The sequence below is a fragment of the Callithrix jacchus genome, chromosome 14 (assembly GCF_049354715.1).
Source record: "Callithrix jacchus isolate 240 chromosome 14, calJac240_pri, whole genome shotgun sequence".
NCBI lineage: Eukaryota > Metazoa > Chordata > Mammalia > Primates > Cebidae > Callithrix > Callithrix jacchus.
This window is the reverse complement of record NC_133515.1, coordinates 89,201,206-89,222,911: the sequence shown is the minus strand read 5'-3', so window position 1 is coordinate 89,222,911 and position 21,706 is coordinate 89,201,206. Positions and strand designations below refer to the sequence as shown.

Genomic DNA, 21,706 nt, shown 5'->3' with positions numbered 1-21,706 from the left:
GCAGTGGCGCGATCTCGACTCACTCCAACTCTGCCTCCCAGGTTCAAGCAGTTCTCCTGCCTCCGCCTCCCAAGTAGCTGGGATTACAGGTGCCTGCCACCACACCTGGCTAATTTATGCATTTTTAGTAGAGATGGGGTTTCACCATGTTGGCCAGGCTGGTCTCAAACTCCTGACCTCAGGTGATTCACCCGCCTTGGCCTCCCAAAGTGCTGGGATTACAGGTGTGAACCAATGGGCCCAGCTGATATACTCTTGAGCCCCTAGTGGAAAAACAAGGAAGAGAAAGGAGAAAATGAAAAAGGGAGGGAGTAAAAGTAGAAAGAAACAAAGGGAAGAGAAGGCAGGCAGTCAACTCCGTGACGATACTCATTCCTTTATTGTCAGCTGTGTTGATTGGAACAGGGCTGGGGCCTGCAAGCTGCTGGCAGCACCCAGCTGCAGGTGCATTTCAACTCAACAGAGGCCCCCATCCTAAGCCAAGGGGACAGAGGGGAATGTTTTATATATATATATATTTATATATTACATATGTCCCCTATAGTCATATGTATAGAGTGACAAGAATGGGCCACTGCGTTGTTAACTGTTGTCCTAAATAAAGACCATAGCAACACACATGGGAATTTGGTCCTAATCAAGGCCCTTACTTCGTCAATCAAATGTTTGATACACCAAAAGGAAAAGGAGAGAAAGAGAGACAGAGACTGAGAGCCAGCCACCCCTAGTGGCCCTGTTCCCAGCAAATCTTACACTGAGTGTAGTGTGTCTCCTGTGGAGGTAAACACACACACAAACACACACACTCATACACACATACACAAAACCACAGGCAGGAGCTCCTCCTCCAACCATACCTTGGGCCCAGCCCTCAGACTGGGGGTGCTGATTCGGGTATATTGTGCTATAAGCCTGTAAGGGAGGAGTGACAGGACAATGCAGGGGCAATGTGTCCAAGTGATGAATGGGGTGACATGTGCTGCTTTGTCCACAAACGAGAAAGAGGTCAGTGGGAGAGGCTGTGCAATGCAGCCCTGGAGGTCCCCCGTGCCCAGGCCACCTGGGGAATTTCTACACACGACTCCTGTCCCAGCCACAGTCGAACCTCTGATCTGAATCCCGAGTCTCAAATAATCTCTTGGGCTCTGATGAGAACCGTGATTTCCTGGAAGGACAAGAGCAAATGGCAACTGGGTGGCTCAACCCTCTAGTCCAGTAATGAAGCAGAAATGACAGCGTCGTGGAGTTAAAGCAGACCCAAGCGTGATCCTCAGAGCAGAACTTGAATGATGTAAGAAGGGTTCATTTCCTGAAGGAAAGAGAATAACCCTGCCGCCAGCTCCCACGCCCCCCGTTTCAGGCAGATCTGTCAGTCTCACGGCTTCACCCCAATGACAGCGCTCTTCATATTCTAGGAACTGGAGACTTGCACTATTCGGGCACTCTGAAATCCTATCTCACTCCCTTGCTTTCCTTATTACCTCTTCACCCCTCCACCAAAATATACACTTAAAAAGCCAGTCAATAAACGTTAACCATTTTTTTTTGTAGAAATTTACTTATCACTTGAGATACCTGGAGACAATTTGGGCCATCACAAAGGAAGGTAAGGAGTAGCCCCCTAGGAACCAATTTGCATACCTAGTAAATAAAGGATTTTCAACAAAATAATACCTTAAAAATGCGACTCAGAAACAAGGGTAATAGGCAAAGCTTATTGAAAAGATTGTGCCTCAGCTTGTTTCCTGGGACAGATGAAGGGAAAAAGCAATAGAGTTAGCATCTCCAGTTAGCTGGGGGTAGAACGACAGTGACTCATCCCACTGTGAATGCGGTCCAGGCGGCTACAGGAGAAATGCTCAAAGCAGGTGGGAGCACCCTTTCGAAAATGGGGAGTTGCCTTGATGGCCTATTGACCAATGTGACTTCTCAGAGGGGACAGAAACAAAGGGATCTGGTGGAGGGACTTCCGTTGATGACTGTTTAAGTTGTCTCAGTTGTCGTTCCATTTCCTGCCGATTCCAAGGTGATGGCAATTGGTTGGTCCATAATTCCGATCCAAGGTGGAAAGAAAGCAGAGTTTGGGAAGCTGTGAGTTCTTGTCAAAGCTGAAGGGCATGGGCTATGTTGGTGAGGTTGTTAATGTCCTTGAAAAGGAGCCAAAGAGGCCGAATGATGTTGTCTGATGCTCAGAAAGTGGAAAGCGGGGCTGTGTCCACAGGGAGCAGATGCCAACACTGTCAGGATGTCTCTTGTCCTCAGGGAACACCAAGCAGTTTCCTAGTCCCAGAAAGTGTTCAGGGGCTGCTCACCATCAGTGTGGGAGAAGATGGAGGTTATGGAGTGCGGTGGGTAGAAAAGGGACTATCTTCTCAGGCACTGGCTACCTTCCCTTCTGAAGGCAGCTGAAACGGGAACGAGCCTGAGGTATGACTGGGGGGGCTCTCAGGTCAGAAGAAAAGGAGGCTACACAGTGACCATGGTAGGCCCAGACAGCTCAGGCGAGGGCATCTCCCCCCCACGAACTGAGCTCCGCGAATAAATAACATGAATTAAATAAAGGAGGGGAAGAAGAGCAGGCAGAGGCACCGCCTGCCAGATTCTCACCCCTGCACACACGCACACGCACATGCACGCACACGCACACACACCAAGCGGCAGACGAGATGAGCCAGAGGTGGCGGCCCCATCCCAGGAGTCTATCGGATGGGCAGCCTGACATGAAAGTTGTCACTCATGGTCTGCCACTGTCACAGGGCGCAGAGAAGCAGAGGCCAGGGAGGCATGTGTGGTGGAAGGTGGAGGCCGCTAAGGACTCTGGCACCTGCAGGAGGATGAGCCAGGCGAAGGGGAAGGTTAGAAAAATGCAGGAAACAGGAAAGTGAGTCCTCTCCTTTCTTTTTTTTTGAGACGAGTTTCACTCTTGTTGCCGAGGTTGGAGTGCAGTGGTGTGATCTTGGCTCACTGCAATCTCCGCCTCCCGGGTTCAAGCAATTCTCCTGCCTCAGCCTCCTGAGTAGCTACGATTACAAGTATCCACCACCACACACCCAGCTAATTTTTTATTTTTAGTAGAGACAGGGTTTCACCATGTTGGCCAGGCTGATCTTGAACTCCTGACCTCAGGTGGTCCATCCGCCTCGGCCTCCCAAAGTGCTGGAATTACAGGTGTGACCCACCACACCCAGCTGTGAGTCCTCTCCTTTGTCCTGTCCTGTTGCTGCAGGAACCCCTCCGACATTCCCAGTCACCCCTCGCCCTTCCTGCCCTTAGGGTGCCACCAAAACCCTCTTTAGCTTCATCCAGCCCCTGCAGTTCCCTGCCTCCTGGGTCCAGTGCTGCCACGGACCATGAAGGTACTGACCAGGATCTGGACTTTCGAACTTTAGACGTGGAAGGTCTTTCCAGAAAGCTGTCCAACCGCATGAGCCTCTCCATGTGTAGCGCGCGAGGGTCTTGTTCTTGGTCATGAGAGAATTCCATCTCAAAGACAGCCGGAGGGGACACATCCAACTCCAGAAACATGATGTTTTCAGCCTGTGGTAGGAATTTCATGCCAGACATGAGCAGTGCCCTGGTGAGTGTGCCTTCTAGGCACTCAGCCAGTCTGGGTATAGCAGGGCTGATGAGGGTGTTGAGGAAGCAGAGGCTGTCAGCATCCCCTCCCCTCCCATAGGCTCTTTTTTTTTTTTTTTTTTTGAGATGGAGTCTTGTTCTGTCATCCAGGCTGGAGTGCAGTGGCACAATCTGGGCTCACTGCAACCTCTGCCTCCTGGGTTCAAGCGATTCTCCTGCCTCAGCCTCCCAAGTAGTTGGGATTACAGGCACCCATCACCACACCTGCCTAATTTTTGTATTTTTAGTAGAGACAGGGTTTCACCATGTTGGCCAGGCTGGTCTCGAACCCTTGACCTCAGGTGATTTCGCTCGCCTTGGCCTCCCAAAGTACTGAAATTACAGGCTTGAGTGTGCCCCGCCTCTTTTTAGGGCTATTTTGAATATATTTTCATTGGAGTGGAAAATCTCTGTCCATTTGGATGAGGAAATATGAGGAAAGGTTTGCTTCCACTTCTGTTCTATTTCTATCTGATGTAACATTATCTCCTTATCTTTTTGCTTTTTCTGAGACAGGGTCTTGTTCTGTCACCCAGAGTGGAGTGCAGTGGTGTGATCGTGGCTCGCTGCAGCCTCTGCCTCCCGCAGTCAAGCTATTCCTCCCACCTCAGCCCCCCAAGTAGCTGGGACTATAGGCGTGTGCTGCCACACCTGGCTAATTTTTTTTTTTTTTTTTTTTTTGGTAGAGATTGAGTCTGACTGTATCACTCAGGCTGATCTTGGCCTCCTGGGCTCAAGCGATTCTCCCACCACTGCCTCCCAAAGTTCTGAAATTACAGGCATGAACCACTGCTCAGGGCCTTTAAAAAATTTTTATGGTAGTATTTCTTACTTTCCTCTTTAACATTGTTTAAACTTTTTCAGTTTTTTTTTTTCCTAGCTAAACAATCGAGTATTGTTATTTTTCTGGTATTTCTAATTTTTTTAAGGGTAGTGAGTAATCTGTATTCATACATAGCACTGTTTTTTGAAAGATGCTTATGCCTATTGTAAGATAATGACCACCAGAGAAAAATGTTTAGGTTATTTCATTTTCTACAGGGAAAATGATAAAGCACTGTGTAAACATTCAATACTCTTGTGAGAGTAGAGTTTAATATCTCAGGATGAGAACTGTAATTTAAAGACTCAAAAAGAAATATAATACAATCTGCTTTGGGGGAATGGTGATATGATCTTATCTCTTTGCTCTTAAAATTGCTTCCCCTAGTCCTTGTGGCTTTGTCTGATATGACAGTATTATATAATTTACAGCTGTGTGTAAATTATGTAATAATTCACATTCTATTCTGAGACAGAGTGACCCCGAGAAGATCTCAGAACATCTGCATTACACATAACATTAATAAGCATAGAAACTATATGATACTGTAAGTGATGCATTCCAGTGAACATTTTTTTTGAGGGGTACTAGCTATCAGTTAGAATTCACAAAAACATTTTTAAAAGTTCTGTTGTTCTTAATTTTTGATAATAAAATTATTTTTACTATGTCATATGAGATTAACTTTTTTGAATGAGAAATCATAATTATGGAATTGAAATCCAACAGGATTTTTTTTGTGTGTGAAATCATTTTTATGAAATGTTTCTGTTTATTTGGAGTTTTGAGGCATTTGGTATTTACTTAAAAGAAAAAAGGATTTTGAACTTTATCTTTTTTTAAAACTGGTGGCTCACACTTGTAATCCCAGCACTTTGGAAGGCCAAGGTGGGTGGATCACCTGAGGTCAGCCTGGCCAACATGGTGAAACCCTGTCCATACTGAAAATACAAAAATGAGCTGGGTGTGGTGGTGGGCGCCTGTTATCCTCACTACTCGGGAGGCTGAGGCACGAGAATCGCTTGAACGTGGGAGGCAGAGGTTTCAGTGAGCCGAGATGATGCCACTGCACTACAGCCTGGGTGACAGAGTAAGGCTGTCTCAAAAAAAAAAAAAAAAAATTGTGTTTGCTAAAAATTTGCGAAATACCATGACAAAATTTTATAGGGTACTTTAAATTAAATATTAAATATGTTTATAAGATCTTTCTAACCACTTTTGTTGCTGAATAACCAAGTTTTTTCTTAGTGTATGTGGTCTTTGGTTTCTATAAAATGGGTTACTAGTTTTATATCCTACTACTTTACATTTCATATTGCTGACAACTAACAGTCGGGTTGAATAGATCTGTGTGTTTTTATGCATGTACATATGACTGTATATTTCCTATTTTAAGGTAGAAATATTTATCTTTACAGAATTTTCACCTCACATGTTTTTGACTTAAATGGAAGACAGTTTTTTTTTCTTTTTTTTTGGAGACAGAGTCTAGCTCTGTTGCCCAGGCTGGAGTGTGGTGGCATGATCTTGGCCCACTGCAACCTCGGCCTCTTGGGTTCCAGCGATTCTCTTACCTCAGCCTCATGAGTAGCTGGGACTATAGGTACTTGCCACCACGCCCGTCTAATGTTGTGTATTTTTAGTAGAGACAAGATTTTGCCACGTTGCCCATGCTGGTCTCGAACTTCTGAGCTCAGGTAGTCTGCCTGCCTCGGCCTCCCAAAGTGCTAGGATTACAGATTGAGGGAGGTTTTTGTATATATTTTGATGTCTACATCATCACCTGAGATTAAGAATAGCTAATAATAACAGCTTTTATTTGTTGAGCACTTTTCTTTTCCTTTCTTTTGAGACAGAGTTTCACTCTGTTGCCCAGGCTGGAGTGCAATGGCACAATCTCAGCTCACTGCAATCTCTGCCTCCCGGGTTCAAGCAATTGTCCCTCCCTCAGACTCCCGAGAAGCTGAGATTACAGGCAACTACCATCATACCTGGCTAATTTTTGTATTTTTAGTAGAGATGGGGTTTTGCCATGTTGGCCAGGCTGGTCTTGAACTCCTGACCTCAGATGATTGGCCCGCTTCAGACTCTAAAAAGTGCTGGGATTACAGGCGTGAGCCACCCCGCACCTGGCCTGTTGAACACTTTTCTGAGCCAGACACTGTTCCATGCCCTTTACATATATTATTTTATTTCATCTCCACAGTGAATCTTGGGAGGAGAGTTTCATTATTATCCTCATTTTACAGACGAGGAAAATGAGGCACAGAGAAGTAATATTCCCAAGTTTACAGAGGGAGAGCCAGGCTGTAACTCAGTGTTTGACTCTAAAACCAGGTTTTCCTCAGTATTGACAAAAATGTTTTATGAACCTTTCTACCCTCTTGACTCCAAAGTTATAGGATTTATATTTTCACGGTGATACCTGAAATGTACCTTTAGCTCTCCTAATCGTTATAGTGTAGCCTACATAGAGAATTAAATAGCCTCTCAAATGTGAAAGCAAGCACATTAAGGAAGGATCTATGTAGAATGAAAAGGCTAATAATGTAATAACTGTTTTCTAGACACTTGTGTTTTGGCCAGGTCCTGGCTAGCAGAGGCCAGGACTTGCCAAAGCCATGCTTTAGAGGAGAAGTAGTATCAAGTTTTTTTTAGAGTAGATTGTGAAGGTGCCAGAAACTAAGGTGCACTGACAGCTTGGTCTTTGGGGAACCTGGTTGCATTGATTCAGGTCCCTACTTTACCTACTTGCCTGGCGTTAACCCTCCCCAGACTCATTGCTGGATCCCTAGCACCTGGCCCATAGCACGTTTTCTGTGAAAGTTGTATTGAATAACTTGAAATAATTCTAGTCCCTGGTCTACCTTGTATAGTTTGAGCAGCAAAGGGGTTGTTGGGAAGTTTAAGGGGAGAATACAAGAACAAAAGACTAGAACACACTGCCTCTCTTGCCACCTAGAAAGGTCGTGCTCATTTCTCATTGCCATTTTATTCAGTGAAGCAGGAATTTCTTAAGCCTGTGGAATTCATTAAATTTGTTTTCTTTCTGAATAAAAATAAATGGAACCCATAGACATCTTTATTTTTTCCAAGCTGGCTCTCATGCAAAAAAGGGTGTTGCTGCTAATTTTAGTCCTTGTGATTTATGACGGAATTTGTTGATGTAGTTGCAGATAGATACTAAACTACTGGAAAATCAAACTAGTTTGGCTGTGCTATTGATTTGGTATATCTCAGAATCATATCTAACCTTGTTTTGGCATGGTTTCATGGGGACTGAAATGCATTAGCTCTTTACAAGCTGTGTTACTATGTCTCTGTGTGTCTTTTTGTAAACAGTTCTATTCCTGTTCAAATATGTTTTAAAACACCTTTAAAAATCTACCTTTGCAAACAAAAGTTTGCGAAGTAACAGCAATGTCACAGTGACTCTAGTCAATCCAAGTCCTTAGCTGATATCAGTCATAATCATTATGTGTCAAATGCCCATATTTGAGCTGAGATCATTTGAATCAATATGTTTAACAGAATAGGGGAATAATAAATCTTACAGGTTATCAATAGCCATTGATAATACATTAAGTGATAATGTGTAAATCATATTTCTAAAGTAAAGATAAACATTGACCATTCAGCATCACTCTCCGTCACAACACATACTGGTAGCACCTTAATTAAATCGCATGTTTTTAGGATGAGTCATTTTCTGGTTGTTGGAGACTCTTAAGGGATCTGCTTCCATTCACAAAAAAGCATCCACACATTCTTTAGTGAGTGGTTGAGTGAAATACGGGCTGATTTTAGGTCAGTGTTCCCTGATGTTTTTTTCTTTTAAGTTATTTTAATTTCAGGTTCTTCCTAGTTTAACCTATGTTTCTTTAACTTGATAGTGGGATACTTTAAATACCACGCTAATTTTCTTTATGAATCTCATTCTTTGAAACATTTTACTTTCAAGTTAACACTGAATTTCAAGTTTCACAGTTTCTGCAACGTCAGTCTGTAGGATTTGAAGCAGTTATCGAACTGAAATGTTAGGAAATGTAAAACATGCCATAATGCTCTCAATTTTAGTAGTTTGCAGGTATAATATTATTGCTGTTTCACAGTATCATTATACATTGTTTTTATACCAGATATAAACATTCTTCTTATTTCCAGCCTAAAGAATGTCCCTTTCCCCAGGGAGCAACGGTAGTGGGTGGACCTGGGAGTTTAGCAGAGTAACAGTCTCTTTTCTAGGCAGGGACTCACAGGATTCATCTGTGTAGCATCTTTGCCAGCTGTGCCTTTTACTCCCATTTGCACCTTCCAAAAACTTCTCTTGAAGAAGCAGCCCTCATCCCCCAATATCTAACTAATTTAGTATTATATTTATTTCTCCTAACACTTTACATTGCCTGAAATCCTGTGGGCCAGGCTCAGTGGCTTATGCCTATAATCTCAGCCACTTTGGGAGGCGAGGCCGGTGGACCACCTGAAGTCAGGAGTTTGAGACCTGCCTGGCCAACATGGTGAAACCCTGTCTCTATTGAAAATACAAAAATTAGCCGGGCATGGTGGTGAGCGCCTGCAGTCCCAACTACTCAGGAGACTGAGGCATGAGAATCACTTGAACCTGGGAGGTGGTGGTTGCAGTGAGCTGAGATCGTGCCTCTGCACTTCACCCTGGGTGGAGACTCCGTCTCAACAAAACCAAACCAAACAAAAACCCAGCACTTTTGGAAGCCAACGCAGGTGGACCACCTGAGGTCGGGAGTTCAGAACCATCTCTACTAAAAATATAAAATGAGCCGGGTGTGGTGGTGCATGCCTGTAATCCCAGTTACTCAGGAGGCTGAGGTAGGAGAATCACTTGAACCCGGAAGGTGGAGGTTGCAGTAACCTGAGGTTGCACCACTGCACTCCAGCCTAGGCAACAAGAGCGAAACTCCGTCTCAAAAAAAAAAAAAATCTACGAAGTCATATACTTAATCTTTACAAACATTTATTGAAGACCTGTCTGCTAGGCATGTGCCAAAGTAAAAAGATACTTAAAACACTGTTCCCATCCTGGTGGAGGATGTGGCCTAATGGAGAAGAGACGCATATTGTATAGAGTCAGATACCCTGATGGAGTGATCACACAGAGCTCTGTGGGAGATTTGAGCTGAGTCTTGAGGTTTGAGATCTAATGGTGTCCCCCCCCCCACCCCCCCGCCAAGATGGTGAAAATCTATTTTCTTTCCTAATAAAGAAAATGAAAGAAAGGTGTTCTTTGTTTTGACTCTGTGAGGTTCTTTCAGATATGAATGGAAAGCCCTGGAGGATGCTGGCCCTATGCAGGCCTGGACGTTTACGAATTTTTGTTTTCTTTCTTTCTTCCTTTTTTTTACCCCCCTGGGATGGATTCTCGCTCCCTCTGTCACCAGGCTGCAGTGCAGTGGTGCAGTCTCGGCTCACTGCAACCTCTGACTCCCTGGTTCAGGCGATTCTCCTGCCTCAGTCTTCTGAGCAGCTGGGATTATTACAGACACGCACCACCATACCCAGCTAATTTTTGTATTGTTAGTAGAAACGGGCTTTCACCATGTTGGCCAGGATGCTCTCGATCTCCTGACCTTGTGAACTGTTCTCCTCAGCCTCCCAAAGTGGTGGGATTACAGGCCTGAGCCACTGCACTGGCCAGGACTTTTTTTTTTTTGTCTTGCCAGAAATAACTCCTTGTATGTGAAGATTGTGAAGGTGCCAGAAACAATGCCTGTGTTCTAATTAGGTGCTCCAAAAAGAAAAAAAAAAAAAAGGAAGGAACGGAACAAATTCATGAGGATTAACGGTGCCTACTGGGCCAAACTGTAGGGATAGTACATGTTTTTCTTTCCTTTCCACTCCCTGAGAACACTATCCTTTGGCCCTTATTTATCCGGAGTTTTTCATCTGAGGCCAAGTAAAATGGCAGATCCTAGACATGATCAGGTTTGAAGGTAGAGCTTTCTGTTGGTGAGGACCTGTGGTGGTAGAATGACTGTACAATCTTAGATGGGATAGCGTAAAGTAATTTTGAAGAAAAATTTCAGGAAAAGCTAGGAAATTATTTAAACACCAGCTGGGAGAAAGGTTACATCTATTTAATGATGGAAGTGCTAATTTTATGCTTCTCTCTTAATGGCTCTAAAATGAGGAAAGGAAAATACTGATTCTTAGCTCATCTGTGCTTTGATTTAGCTCTCAAAATCCTGTTTTTGAAAGTGATATCAAAAGACAGTTTTGGGGACAGCAAAAGGTGAGGAGTATATTCCAACACATTGCCATGTTTCTAATCTGTTCATTTATCTAATCTATCTGAGTATATTCCAACACATTGCCATGTTTCTAATCTGTTCATTTATCTAATCTATCTTTGAGGTGGCTGTTACTTTCAGGTGCTTAGATAATGAGTCTGGCAAGTTGTAATTCAAGCTGTACTTCCTTTTTTATTCCCAAACCATGGCTTTTCTTTTTGTTAAATAATAGAGACAGGGTCTCGCTATGTTGGCTGGGTTAGTCTTGAACTCCTGGCCTCAAGCAATCCTCCTGCCTCAACCCTCAAAGTTCTCGAATTACAGACCTGAGCCACTGTACCTGGCCTAGAAATTAAGTTTCTTTTCTAGGTGGTATCTCTAATCTTTTAAATATTCTTGTGGTTACCTTTTAAAGTGTATTTCCTCCTGGTAGTTTAGACCAGCTTTTATGTCACCTCACTATATTATGAGATCTTTAATGCATTTTATATTACTTTACTACATGAGAGTTTGAGTTGTATGTGCTATAGGCATCATCTTTCAGTCAGACTCATAAGACCAAATTACTAATACAGGTCCTTCCCAGTGACCTATAATCATTTAGACCAGTGATCCTTAAGCTGGCTGTACATTAGAACCACTAGGGGGAGAATTAAAGAATACCTATTCCAGGGCCCCGCCCTAACCAAATGAGAAAATCTCTGATGCTGAGGCAATAGTATAAAGCTCCTAGATGATGATAATGAGCAGCCATCACTGATAACCACTGAGTTAGATTTAAGACTGGGAAATCACCAGCTGCTAGAACTTCTAAATTGGATTAGCTCTTTGGCTTGTGGAATGCTGGAGAAGAAATACCATCAGAGAATTCAAGGACAAAAACTTTGCATTCATAAGATAGCACAGAATCAAATTATTCCTTAACCTGTTTTCCTGGCCTAATTAAATTCTGAGAATTAAAGCTAACAATTGAAATTTCTAGTTTCTCATTTCCTCATCTGTTTGATTTTGGTGTTGGTGATTGTCTTTTCACAGCAATAATATCCTTTATCTTTAGCAGGAAAGGAAACATGTGTTTGATTATTTATGCATACCCTGACACACCTTTTTTTGTTGTTGTTCTTTTAAGACACTATGAAAGTGCCTATAAACTTCAGCAGCTGTGCAAAACCCAGGCTTGTTCTGGGGCTGAGGGAGTGCCTTCCTCCTTCCATCTTGGAATGAATGACTGATGTTCTGTGCAGGCACATAGTACTTAATCACTTGTTCTCTGTGTACCAGGAAGAGGAGGGCATATGAAAATAGAAGCCATGTACTGCCAAATGCATCTGAAATAAGAGTGGAAATGTTGACCTGATGGGTCAAACAATTGAGTTTATTGCAAACACTTACAACTTTGGGTGTATATTATTATTTCACTAATTAAAATCTGGCATTATTTCAAACATGCTATACTGTTGTAATTTGTAAGCAACTATTCCTTATAGGGACATTGATAATCTTAAATTTTATGATTTATTTGCGAATTAAAAATTGTTCTTTTTTGAATTTGTGTGCCACATTAGACTATACCTTCTGAAGGAAAGATTAGAAAACAATAATTGGATTAGATCAGTTACATGGTTATTAGATCAGTTACATAGTTTGAGCCCACTGGCCATTTTTTCTGGCATTCCAATGCCTTCTGCCCCCATGGTAGCCATTAAAATGGTTAGTAGAGTATCTGCTACTAAGGGCAGTGCTGCATATGCCTGGTCTCATACTGTCTACACATGTCCTCTGTACAGAAAGACTCTTTAATGCCAATTGGTTTTATTTTTTTAGTGAAGAGCTACAGATTTTATTTTATTTATTTATTTATTTTGAGACGGAGTTTCGCTCTTGTTACCTAGGCTGGAGTGCAATGGCGCAATCTCGGCTCACCGCAACCTCCGCCTCCTGGGTTCAGGCAATTCTCCTGCCTCAGCCTCCTGAGTAGCTGGGATTACAGGCACGCGCCACTATGCCCAGCTAATTTTTTGTATTTTTAGTAGAGACGGGGTTTCACCAAGTTGACCAGGATGGTCTTGATCTCTTGACCTCGTAATCCACCTGCCTCGGCCTCCCAAAGTGCTGGGATTATAGGCTTGAGCCACCGCGCCCTGCGCTACAGATTTTAAATACACACACACACACACACACACACACACACACACACACACACACATTTTGAAGTGTCAGCTGTATGCCCGGTGCTATACCAGGCAGCAAGTCAGAGCAGCTCATAAGATACATGCAGTCTTCCTTTTTGTGTTAATTATAGTACCTGCTTCAGGCCTTCCTCTATTGTTTAGTGTCTCTTATCTCTAACTAGTTTGAGAAGTTATGTGCTAGAGTTTTCAAGATAATACAAAGATTTCAAGATAATTTAAATTGCCCTGGCCAGGCTTGGTGGCATGCCTGTAATCCCAGCATTTTGGGAGGTTGACTTGGGAGGATCACTTGAGTCCGGGAGTTTTAGATCAGCCTGGGCAATATAGATAGACCTTGTCTCTACTAAAAAACCAAACAAACAACAATTAGCTGGGCATCATGGCATGTGCCTGTAGTCCCAGCTACTTGGGAGGTTGAGGTGAGAGGATCGATTGAGTCCAGGAGTTGGAGGCTGCAGTGAGCTGTGATGGAGTTACTGTACTTGAGTCTGAATAACAGTGAGACCTTGTCTCAAGGAAAAAAAAATTGCCTAGAATTTTTAGGTAAACCTTTCATTTTGAGAAACCATATTCTCATCATGTATTATATTTACTGAAAGATAATGCTTTTATTAAAAGCACCTGAAAAAAATTAAAACTCCAAGCTCATTCCTGGTTTGTATAAAAGAAGAAAATAAGTACATAAATGAAAGTGCCTGCAGAGCAAAGACTGATATTTTGGGGCTAACTTCAAAAACAATAAAACCTTAAGATGGTGTTCTTATTACACATCAATGAAAACAAGCGATTGTTAGGAAAAATTCATTTTCACTTTTTGATGCTTATTTTTATTTATTTTGTTTAATAACTACTGAATGAGTGCCTGTTATGCTGGACAGCAGGTATATAGTGGCAAACTATAAATAGCCATAGAATTACATAAACTGATAGAGGGGTTCGGACTTAATAGTCTATATATTTTGAGATAGGGTCTCATTTTGTCACCCAGACTGGAGTGCAGTGGCGTGATTCATGGGTTACTGCATCCTCAACCTCTGGCCTGAGGTGATCCTTCCATTTTAGCCTCTTAGGTGGCTGGAACTAAGGCGCCTGGTTAATTTTTTGTATTTTTTTTTGTAGAGACAGTGTCTCGCCATGTTGCCCAGGCTGGTCTTGAACTGCTGGGCTCAGGCAATCTGCCTGTCTCAGCCTCCCAAGTATTGGGATTACAGATGTGAGCTATCACGCCCAACCAATAGTCTGTCTTTTCATTGGTTAGTTGAAACTATTTGCATGAACTATAAATGTATTAGAAGTGATGTCTACCTTTTATTTTATTTTATTATTTATTTATTTATTTATTTATTTATTTTTGAGACGGAGTTTCGCTCTTCTAACCCAGGCTGGAGTGCAATGGCACGATCTCGGCTCACCGCAACCGCCGCCTCCTGGGTTCAGGCAATTCTCCTGCCTCAACCTCCTGAGTAGCTGGGATTAGAGGCACACGCCACCATGCCCAGCTAATTTTTTGTATTTTTAGTAGAGATGGGGTTTCACCATGTTGACCAGGATGGTCTCGATCTCTTGACCTTGTGATCCACCTGCCTTGGCCTCCCAAAGTGCTGGGAATACAGGCTTGTCCACACCATCTCACACTCACCTGACTGAGCTCTCTCTTGTCCAGATCCTCCCTACCTTTGAGATGCTGCAATGCCCCGGTCCACAGTCTTATGGGCAGCTAATAACAGGGTTTCCAGCAGGATCTTGGTGGCACTTCCACCTTTCATCTGGGAGGAGCTGCTGAGACCCTCAGGCTGAATGACGCGAAGACACCCAAGAGGAATTGGGAGAGGATAAAGTCTCCGGACCGCTTGTTAGTGACCCCCAGGCGTGTATGTGATGGTACTGCTGGCCCCCAGTGTGCCTGTGAGGAAGGGTGCTGGGGTGGGCTTGACTAAGAGGAAGATTGGAAAGAGGGAAAAGGCCTGCTCTGGTCATTCCTGGGTATATATTTAGGCTTCTCTGGGGAGGAAGTCACAGTGATTGGGTCTCTTGTCAGCTGGGTCAAGGGTTTTTCATAAAGTGCTTTCCTTTTCTTTTTTTTTTCCTTTGAGACAGAGTCTTGCTCTGTCGCCTAGGCTGGCTGGAGTGCTGTGGTATAATCTTGGCTCACTGCAACCTCTGCCTCCCAAATCCAAGAGATTCTCCTGCCTCAGCCTCCCGAGTAACTGAGATTACAGGAAGCTGCCACCACACCCAGCTAATTTTTGTATTTTTAGTAGAGATGTGGTTTCACTGTGTTGGCCAGGCTGGTCTGGAACTCCTGACCTCAAGTGATCTGCCCACCTTGGCCTCCCAAAGTGCTGGGATTACAGGTGTAAGCCACCACACCCGGCCCAGAGAGTGCTTTTCTTTCTAAGAAATTTCTCCCCCACCTCTCCCACCTCTACCATTTTTTGTGGTAGTTTATCAATCCAAATACCACATGTCATATGCTTTGGACAGGGGTCCAGATGTGGAACACAGCACACCGGACAGCAAAGAGATTCCGGCAAACAGAATGATAACAGTAATGATGAGAAAAGAAGATTGAAAGTCAACATTTGCAGAGAGGAGGAAAGAGAGACGAGTATTTGGGAGGTCAAAGCTGTGGAATTCTTACATCATACGGAATTCTACCTTCCTATCTCACAAAAGGAAGATGGAGGAGAATGTCTCAGATCACATGGCCATCACTGGTAGAGGGAGGCACCGGCTGGAATTTGGCTAAGGCCCTCCTAAGGCGCAAGTGAGGAGAAATGGTGCTAGTGAAATGTATCTGCAATCCAGATGAGAAAAAAGAAACAGGAGAAAACAGCTTTCTTTTTTTTTTTGAGACAAAGTTTCACTCTTGTTACCCAGGCTGGATGCAATGGCGCGATCTCGGCTTACGGCAACCTCTGCCTCCTGGGTTCAGGCAATTCTCCTGCCTCAGCCTCCCAAGTAGCTGGGATTACAGGCACGCACCACCATGCCCAGCCAATTTTTTTATATTTTTAGTAGAGACGGGGTTTCACCTTGTTGACCAGGATGGTCTCGATCTCTTGACCTCGTGATCCACCCGCCTTGGCCTCCCAAAGTGCTGGGATTACAGGCTTGAGCCACCGCGCCTGGCCGAAAGCAGCTTTCAAGCTAAGAAGGGCCAGCCAATTTTGGAGAGGATTTAGAAGGCAGAATGAAACAAAACTGCACCCCATTTTTTAAAGCCCGTATTTAAAATGTAAATATGTAAGACAGACAGACTGAGACATAACCGTGGCTATTCACCGCTGTCTATACATAGATGGCAAAGAGCTTCTTTAAACAGAAACTGCCCAGACCACTAAAGTGTTTAATGATTACCGGTTTGAGAGACAGGATAGGAATGAAGACAAAATATCTTATGGTGAAAAAGTAAATGGGAAAATAGGATTTGGTTTATAACATCTTAGCTGACTCACAATGCCTCAGGAATTTAAACAAGATGTAACAGAACCTAAAATCAGAGGCCCCAAGGAAGTGGCAAGCAGTTCCCAGGTGTTGGCGGGTTGGAGAACATAGGAAAAGGAGAAGCCCTACCCCGATGGCAGGATTGAGCACAAAAGCTTTCTGTTTCTGCTGCATTTTCTGCATCCGCTCTGCCACTTGTCGGAATGTTGAACTCCAGTCTTCAATGGGGTCATTTCTGGGGTCCAGAGAGACACAAGGTGGGGAGATTGTCTATGAGGATTTCAAAGAAGGGCCTCAGCTGGGAGTCATGATCAAGGACTGCTTTGGGATTGAGGTCAGAGGTCAACAACTTCACACAAACGTATGCTTTGGAGCTTTTAGAGGCACTGTGTCCCTGAACCCCAAGGACGGGGGTTAATAAAACATTCAGCACCTCAAGCCCAGAGCAAAGCCAACACTCAAGTTTAAAGTTCCAGCCTGAGACCCAGACTGTCTTGCATAAGCCCCAATGCCATGGCCACACTAACCTCACCCTCTGCAGGCCTCTTAGGGAATCCTGTCATTCAAATGTCAAAGTTGCCACCTTATTTTCCATCTTAAGGTTCATCAGAAGCCCTTGCCATTCATGGAAATACATTCTGGAAATCCCTTCGAAGAGTGAACCCTCAGTACTGGAGGGAGGGATGACGGTGAGGGAACCGAGCTGCAAGGTAGGTGTAGCACCTCACGGTTGTCAAACGTTTCTTGAATGAATTAATCAGGAACAAATGAATGTGTTAATGAGGCAGACTTGTTATCTGCTTAGTTACAAATCATGGAATCTCAAAGAATGAGGATCTTCTTTAGTTGATTTCTAATGGCTTTGCTAGGGGATAATTTGTGAATCGCCCATTATGGCAGGACCTCAAAGAGTTAGTTACCTCTGTACATGGCACCCCACATTTCGCCTTACCATCCAATCCTGCGAAGGTTCCATCCCGTCTTGAATTATTTTTGTATCACTGCTAGGGCAGAGGAGTTTCACATATTTTATGCCCATGGTGTAAAATACCTCCTGTCATTTGTCCTCAAACTATTTCTAAAACTTGCTAGAGATCTAAGAAAGAGGAGACCAAAGCAGAAAGCAGAGACAGCGTTCATATTGCATGGTTTAACGTCTAGATTCCTAAACACAGCTGGGCATCTAAATCATCTGGGGAGTTTTGTTTTTTAATAACTATGCATTTCTGGGTACCACATCCACCCTAAGATTCAGATTCAGTAGTTCTGGAGTGGAGCTCCAAAATCTGTATTTTTAGAAAGCTTCCCAGGTGACTCTGAATATCAGCCAAGTTTGGGAGCCACTGATTTAAGGAACAACTGGAAGATCTCCACGCCTACACTGTTTTGAAAGTCTTCATTTCACCTAGTCATAGGGCCTGAAATTAGCATCCACTGCAGCAGATACATTTTTGGTGAAGGAGGGCCCTCCCCGAAAAAGATCAGGGTTAGGGTATTTCAGATTCATTTACACCATTGCATGAGTTATACAGCCTAGAATCTGGGAGGTGGAAAAGCACCTTTGAAAAACCCGCTGGTCTCCCTTCCCAAGACCGCCACTAAATAAAAAAAGCTGCTCTAAAATTTTCAACAAGCCTCTGCCATACCCCCCTGGTGTCAGGAAGCCCTCAGCTTTGTCAGGTAGCCCACTCCAATGGCTTATTTAGCAGAGTTCCTCAGTTCTGGCTCTGCATCAGAATCTCTAGGGATGCTTTCAAAAAATAGATATTTCAGGGCCTTACTCCAAACCTACAAAACCAGACGTCTCGCACAAGGAACTAAGAATCCTCTTTATTTTTCTGTAACACTCCCTCCAGGCAGCTCATGCACAGAACCACATCTGAGCATGGGAGGTGGAGGCTGCAGCGAGATGAGATCATGCCATTGCAGTGCAGCCTGGGTGACAGAGCGAGACTCAGTCTCAATAAAAGAAAAAAATTTTAAAAACAGGCAGCTGGCTGCATTGGCCAGCCGGTATAGTTTGCTTACCCTTGGACCAGTCCACCTCTCTTGGTTGCTGATTGATTGATACAGTTATTCTGAAATTGAATCCCTTCCCATCTTCCCACATTCATACAACTCGATCCAAGTTAGTGAAACGAAAACCAAAATTCCTTGAGCAAACTTCCTGCTTTCTAGCGCCCACCTCATTGATCTATCTTCCATGCTATTCCATTCCCACTCACTTCTTCTCTCTAAAATTCATTCACTCAACCCATCTTTCTACTCACAGAGAGTCCCACAGAAATGCCAACGACAATCACCCTCTTCTTCCCGGCATCCACCTAGGAGAAGAGGATGGACAACGCAGTGTAACTGGGAGGATTCCAGGCACAAACCTACTGTGTGAGGGTATCAGGGCCAGGAACAGGGGAGGGAGGGAATAGGCTTTGGCTGAATGCTGGGGCTTTTATGTCCCCATGAGAAGGAACAGATAGAGGTCTCTGGTCAAGTATCAGTGGGAAGCACAGACCTTTTTCAGTTCCTTAATCGAGTGCAAAGCACTATCTTCCGTCCCCTCCCTAGAGGCCACCACAGACTCGAGGTCAGTGGCACTGGTTGGGAAGAAGAAGCCTATGGTTTATTAGGGCAGGCTACATTAAGAGATGGGAATAAAGGGAAAACTATCATTGAATGAGCACCCACTGTTTGTTGGGCACCATGATAGACACTCCATAGAGTTGAAAAACCCAAATAACCCAAATACCTGCAACAGCCGGTCAGGTGACATAAGTATGTAAAGTGGACCAAGTGTAAGTCAATAAGGAATGGGGGGACTAAGGCAAGCTGGACTCAATCTCTGCCCAAAGGCATTCAGCTCAATTTCTAAGAAGCGCTATTCAGGCCAAACAAAATATTCACAGCCTAACTTGGCTTACCTGTCACCCCCTACAATGAGGTAGGTGTAAAGAGGTTTCTGTCTCAGAGCTTCCATCAGCTGATTAAAGGACACCTGTCAAGGAGAGAGGATGTGAAGGGGTAATGACAGAGAAGAAACAATTATCTTGGATTTTCAACTCCTAGAGGACAGACACTATATAACGATTCTCTTAGACCAGTGCTTAACCCAGTCCTACATGGAATCTGGCGCTTAAAGCTGCCACTTGGGGATGATTAGTTGGCAGTGCATGGGATATAGAGACATTGACAACAGACTGGTGGGACTCAGATGGGCTCAGAAGAAATGGGACTTCATGGTGACGCCTAGCTTTTGGAAGAGAGAGAGCGCCACACTTGGTCTAGTGAGGGGGGCCCCTGGGAGCTCAGTTATGGTGATCTTTATGGTCCTGAGGGTCACCTCAAGAAGTGGAGAGGTAAGAAAACCGGGGACCACGGTGCTCACTGACATGAGGAATGCCATCCGGCCAGAGGTGCCCCCTCCACTCAATACAACCAGCCCCCCATCTGGCTCCTGAAGAAGGAAAAAGGCGTATATCACCAGGGCCTGGCTTAGGTTGGGGGAAGCATATTCTTTGTCAGTAATGCAAGAGGAACTGAAAAGGCTCCTTATCCCTCCTCTCATCACAAAAGTGAACAAATACATGCAGTGTAGTGTAGAAAAAGAACACCGGATTAGAGAAACCAGTTTGACTCCCAGGTCTTGCTCCACTACTGATTCGAATCCTTACTTATCCCTGAAAGAAGGAAAGCAGCTTTGTCATCTAAATAAAAGCACATAATAAAAGCAGCGTTATCCAGCAATTATTAGCTGGGTGTATTTGACAAGCTACAGTGATTATCTTTCTAAGTCTTTGTTTTTTCACCTGATAAAAACAACAAACAGAAATCATGTCAACTTCACGGGTTTTTGTGAGGTAATAGCTGTGAAAGTAGACTGTGAATTACAAAGTGTTAAGCAGAGAATTATTGTTAATAATAAGATAAAAATAAGGATCCAAAAGGGAGGATCTTCAAAAGGGAGAAAGGAGGATGCGATCTGTAAAAGTGAGAAATAGAGACCAACGAAAGAGAAAGAGGGAAACAGAAAAGTTGAGGCAGGGAGCAGAAGGAAGGTTGTACCTTCAGCACTTCCTGAACTTTCCCGGCCACTTGTACCATAGTGGTCAGAATGGATTCTCTGTAGAGCCTCTGTAGGGGACAGGCAGGAATCAGAAGCCAAGACGAGGAGGACGGTGGATTGGGGAGGGAGTCTCAGGGTTTCCAGTATTAGGAGCCATGGTCAGGGAGTGCAGAGGTGGGATTGGGGTTAGCATGTTTATTAGCAGGGTGCAGGGCATGGGTCTGGGTTACCTGGTATGTGGGCAGAGCTTGCCCCTCCTCCTGGAAGATCTCAGCATCACATTGCCCCAGCAGTCGAACAATTTTCTCAGCATCTGCTTTGTCCAGGTCCCGGGTCAGTGGATTTGACTTCTCTGTGATTGGCACAGCTGTCTCATACCCAGACAACTAGAAGGAAGAGGGGACAAGGACTGAGCAGGAAGCCACAGCCTCATTCATGCCTGCTGAGCTGGAGGAGGGAGTGGCAGCAGGTACAGAGTTTGGACTCACACACACACACACACACACACACACAAACACACACCCCACACCCCACACCGGAAACTCAGCCTGCACTTGCTACTCTGGGCATATTAGGGAAAGAACATCAGGAAGGAAAAGGAGTTGAGCAGCAACCCAGGGCGGACGGAAGACTGGATGAAAAGTAATTCTAGGAATCAGGACGGAAAGCCAACATGGAGAAGGGGTCTCACATCCCATTGGCCAGGCCCTGGGGTCTCAATGACATGTTGAAACCATTTTGTGGCCAGCATGGTCCTGCGCTATGGATACACTGTTCTGCCTGCCTCTTCAGTCACACAAACCCCTCTGGTCACAGTGACTCTGCTTCCAGTTGGCAGGGCCTTTTCTGAGCCACAGTGATGATTAACTCAAACACTCTGGGCTCTCAGGGCACTACCCCCTGTACCACCGCCTGCACCACCCTTTCCTGGTTACTAGGCCCCCAGCCCTCTGGTAACCTCAGGGAAACTCCTCTTTGCATGCACCCTGACTCCACAGCCTCTGCTTTGGCCCCTGAAGGGGAAGACCAGAGGCTCCTGACTCTTGCTCTACAGGGACAATGCCCTCTTCTCCTGAGGACCTAGAGCCTGGGAGTGCAGGACAACACCCAGGGCAGTGAGAATCCCTGGGCAGGTGTCCTCCATGGCCAGAGATCAGGGTGGCCAGGTCAGCAGATGTCAGAGGACCTGGCCCATGACTTGATCACATGCTCCACAGGCAAAGTCCCACTGGTCCCATTTTACCCTCTCCTCTCAGAAAGGAAGGCAGCAGAAGCTTCTGAGCCCCAAGTATGCACACGCTGTACT

General features: G+C 44.5%; 1 protein-coding gene across 2 annotated transcripts; it reads right to left on the bottom strand.

The window, feature by feature from the left end:
* Positions 1-356: 356 nt before the first annotated feature.
* Positions 357-20,786, bottom strand: LOC100894165 (kinesin-like protein KIF3C). 2 transcript variants are annotated; one of them, XR_013526740.1, is made up of 5 exons: positions 20,631-20,786; positions 19,259-19,332; positions 18,611-18,664; positions 3,365-3,537; positions 357-2,824 (listed from the first exon to the last, which is right to left on the bottom strand). XR_013526740.1 is itself a non-coding variant. In XM_054245129.2 (4 exons), exons 2-4 carry the CDS (start codon positions 16,521-16,523, stop codon positions 2,809-2,811), a joined length of 243 nt encoding a protein of 80 aa, XP_054101104.2. In that variant the 5' UTR covers positions 16,524-16,575; positions 16,868-16,998; the 3' UTR covers positions 357-2,808. The 2 variants fall into 2 exon arrangements, 1 of the variants encoding a protein (XP_054101104.2); XM_054245129.2 differs by lacking the exons at positions 18,611-18,664; positions 19,259-19,332; positions 20,631-20,786 and adding exons at positions 16,470-16,575; positions 16,868-16,998.
* Positions 20,787-21,706: the final 920 nt, after the last annotated feature.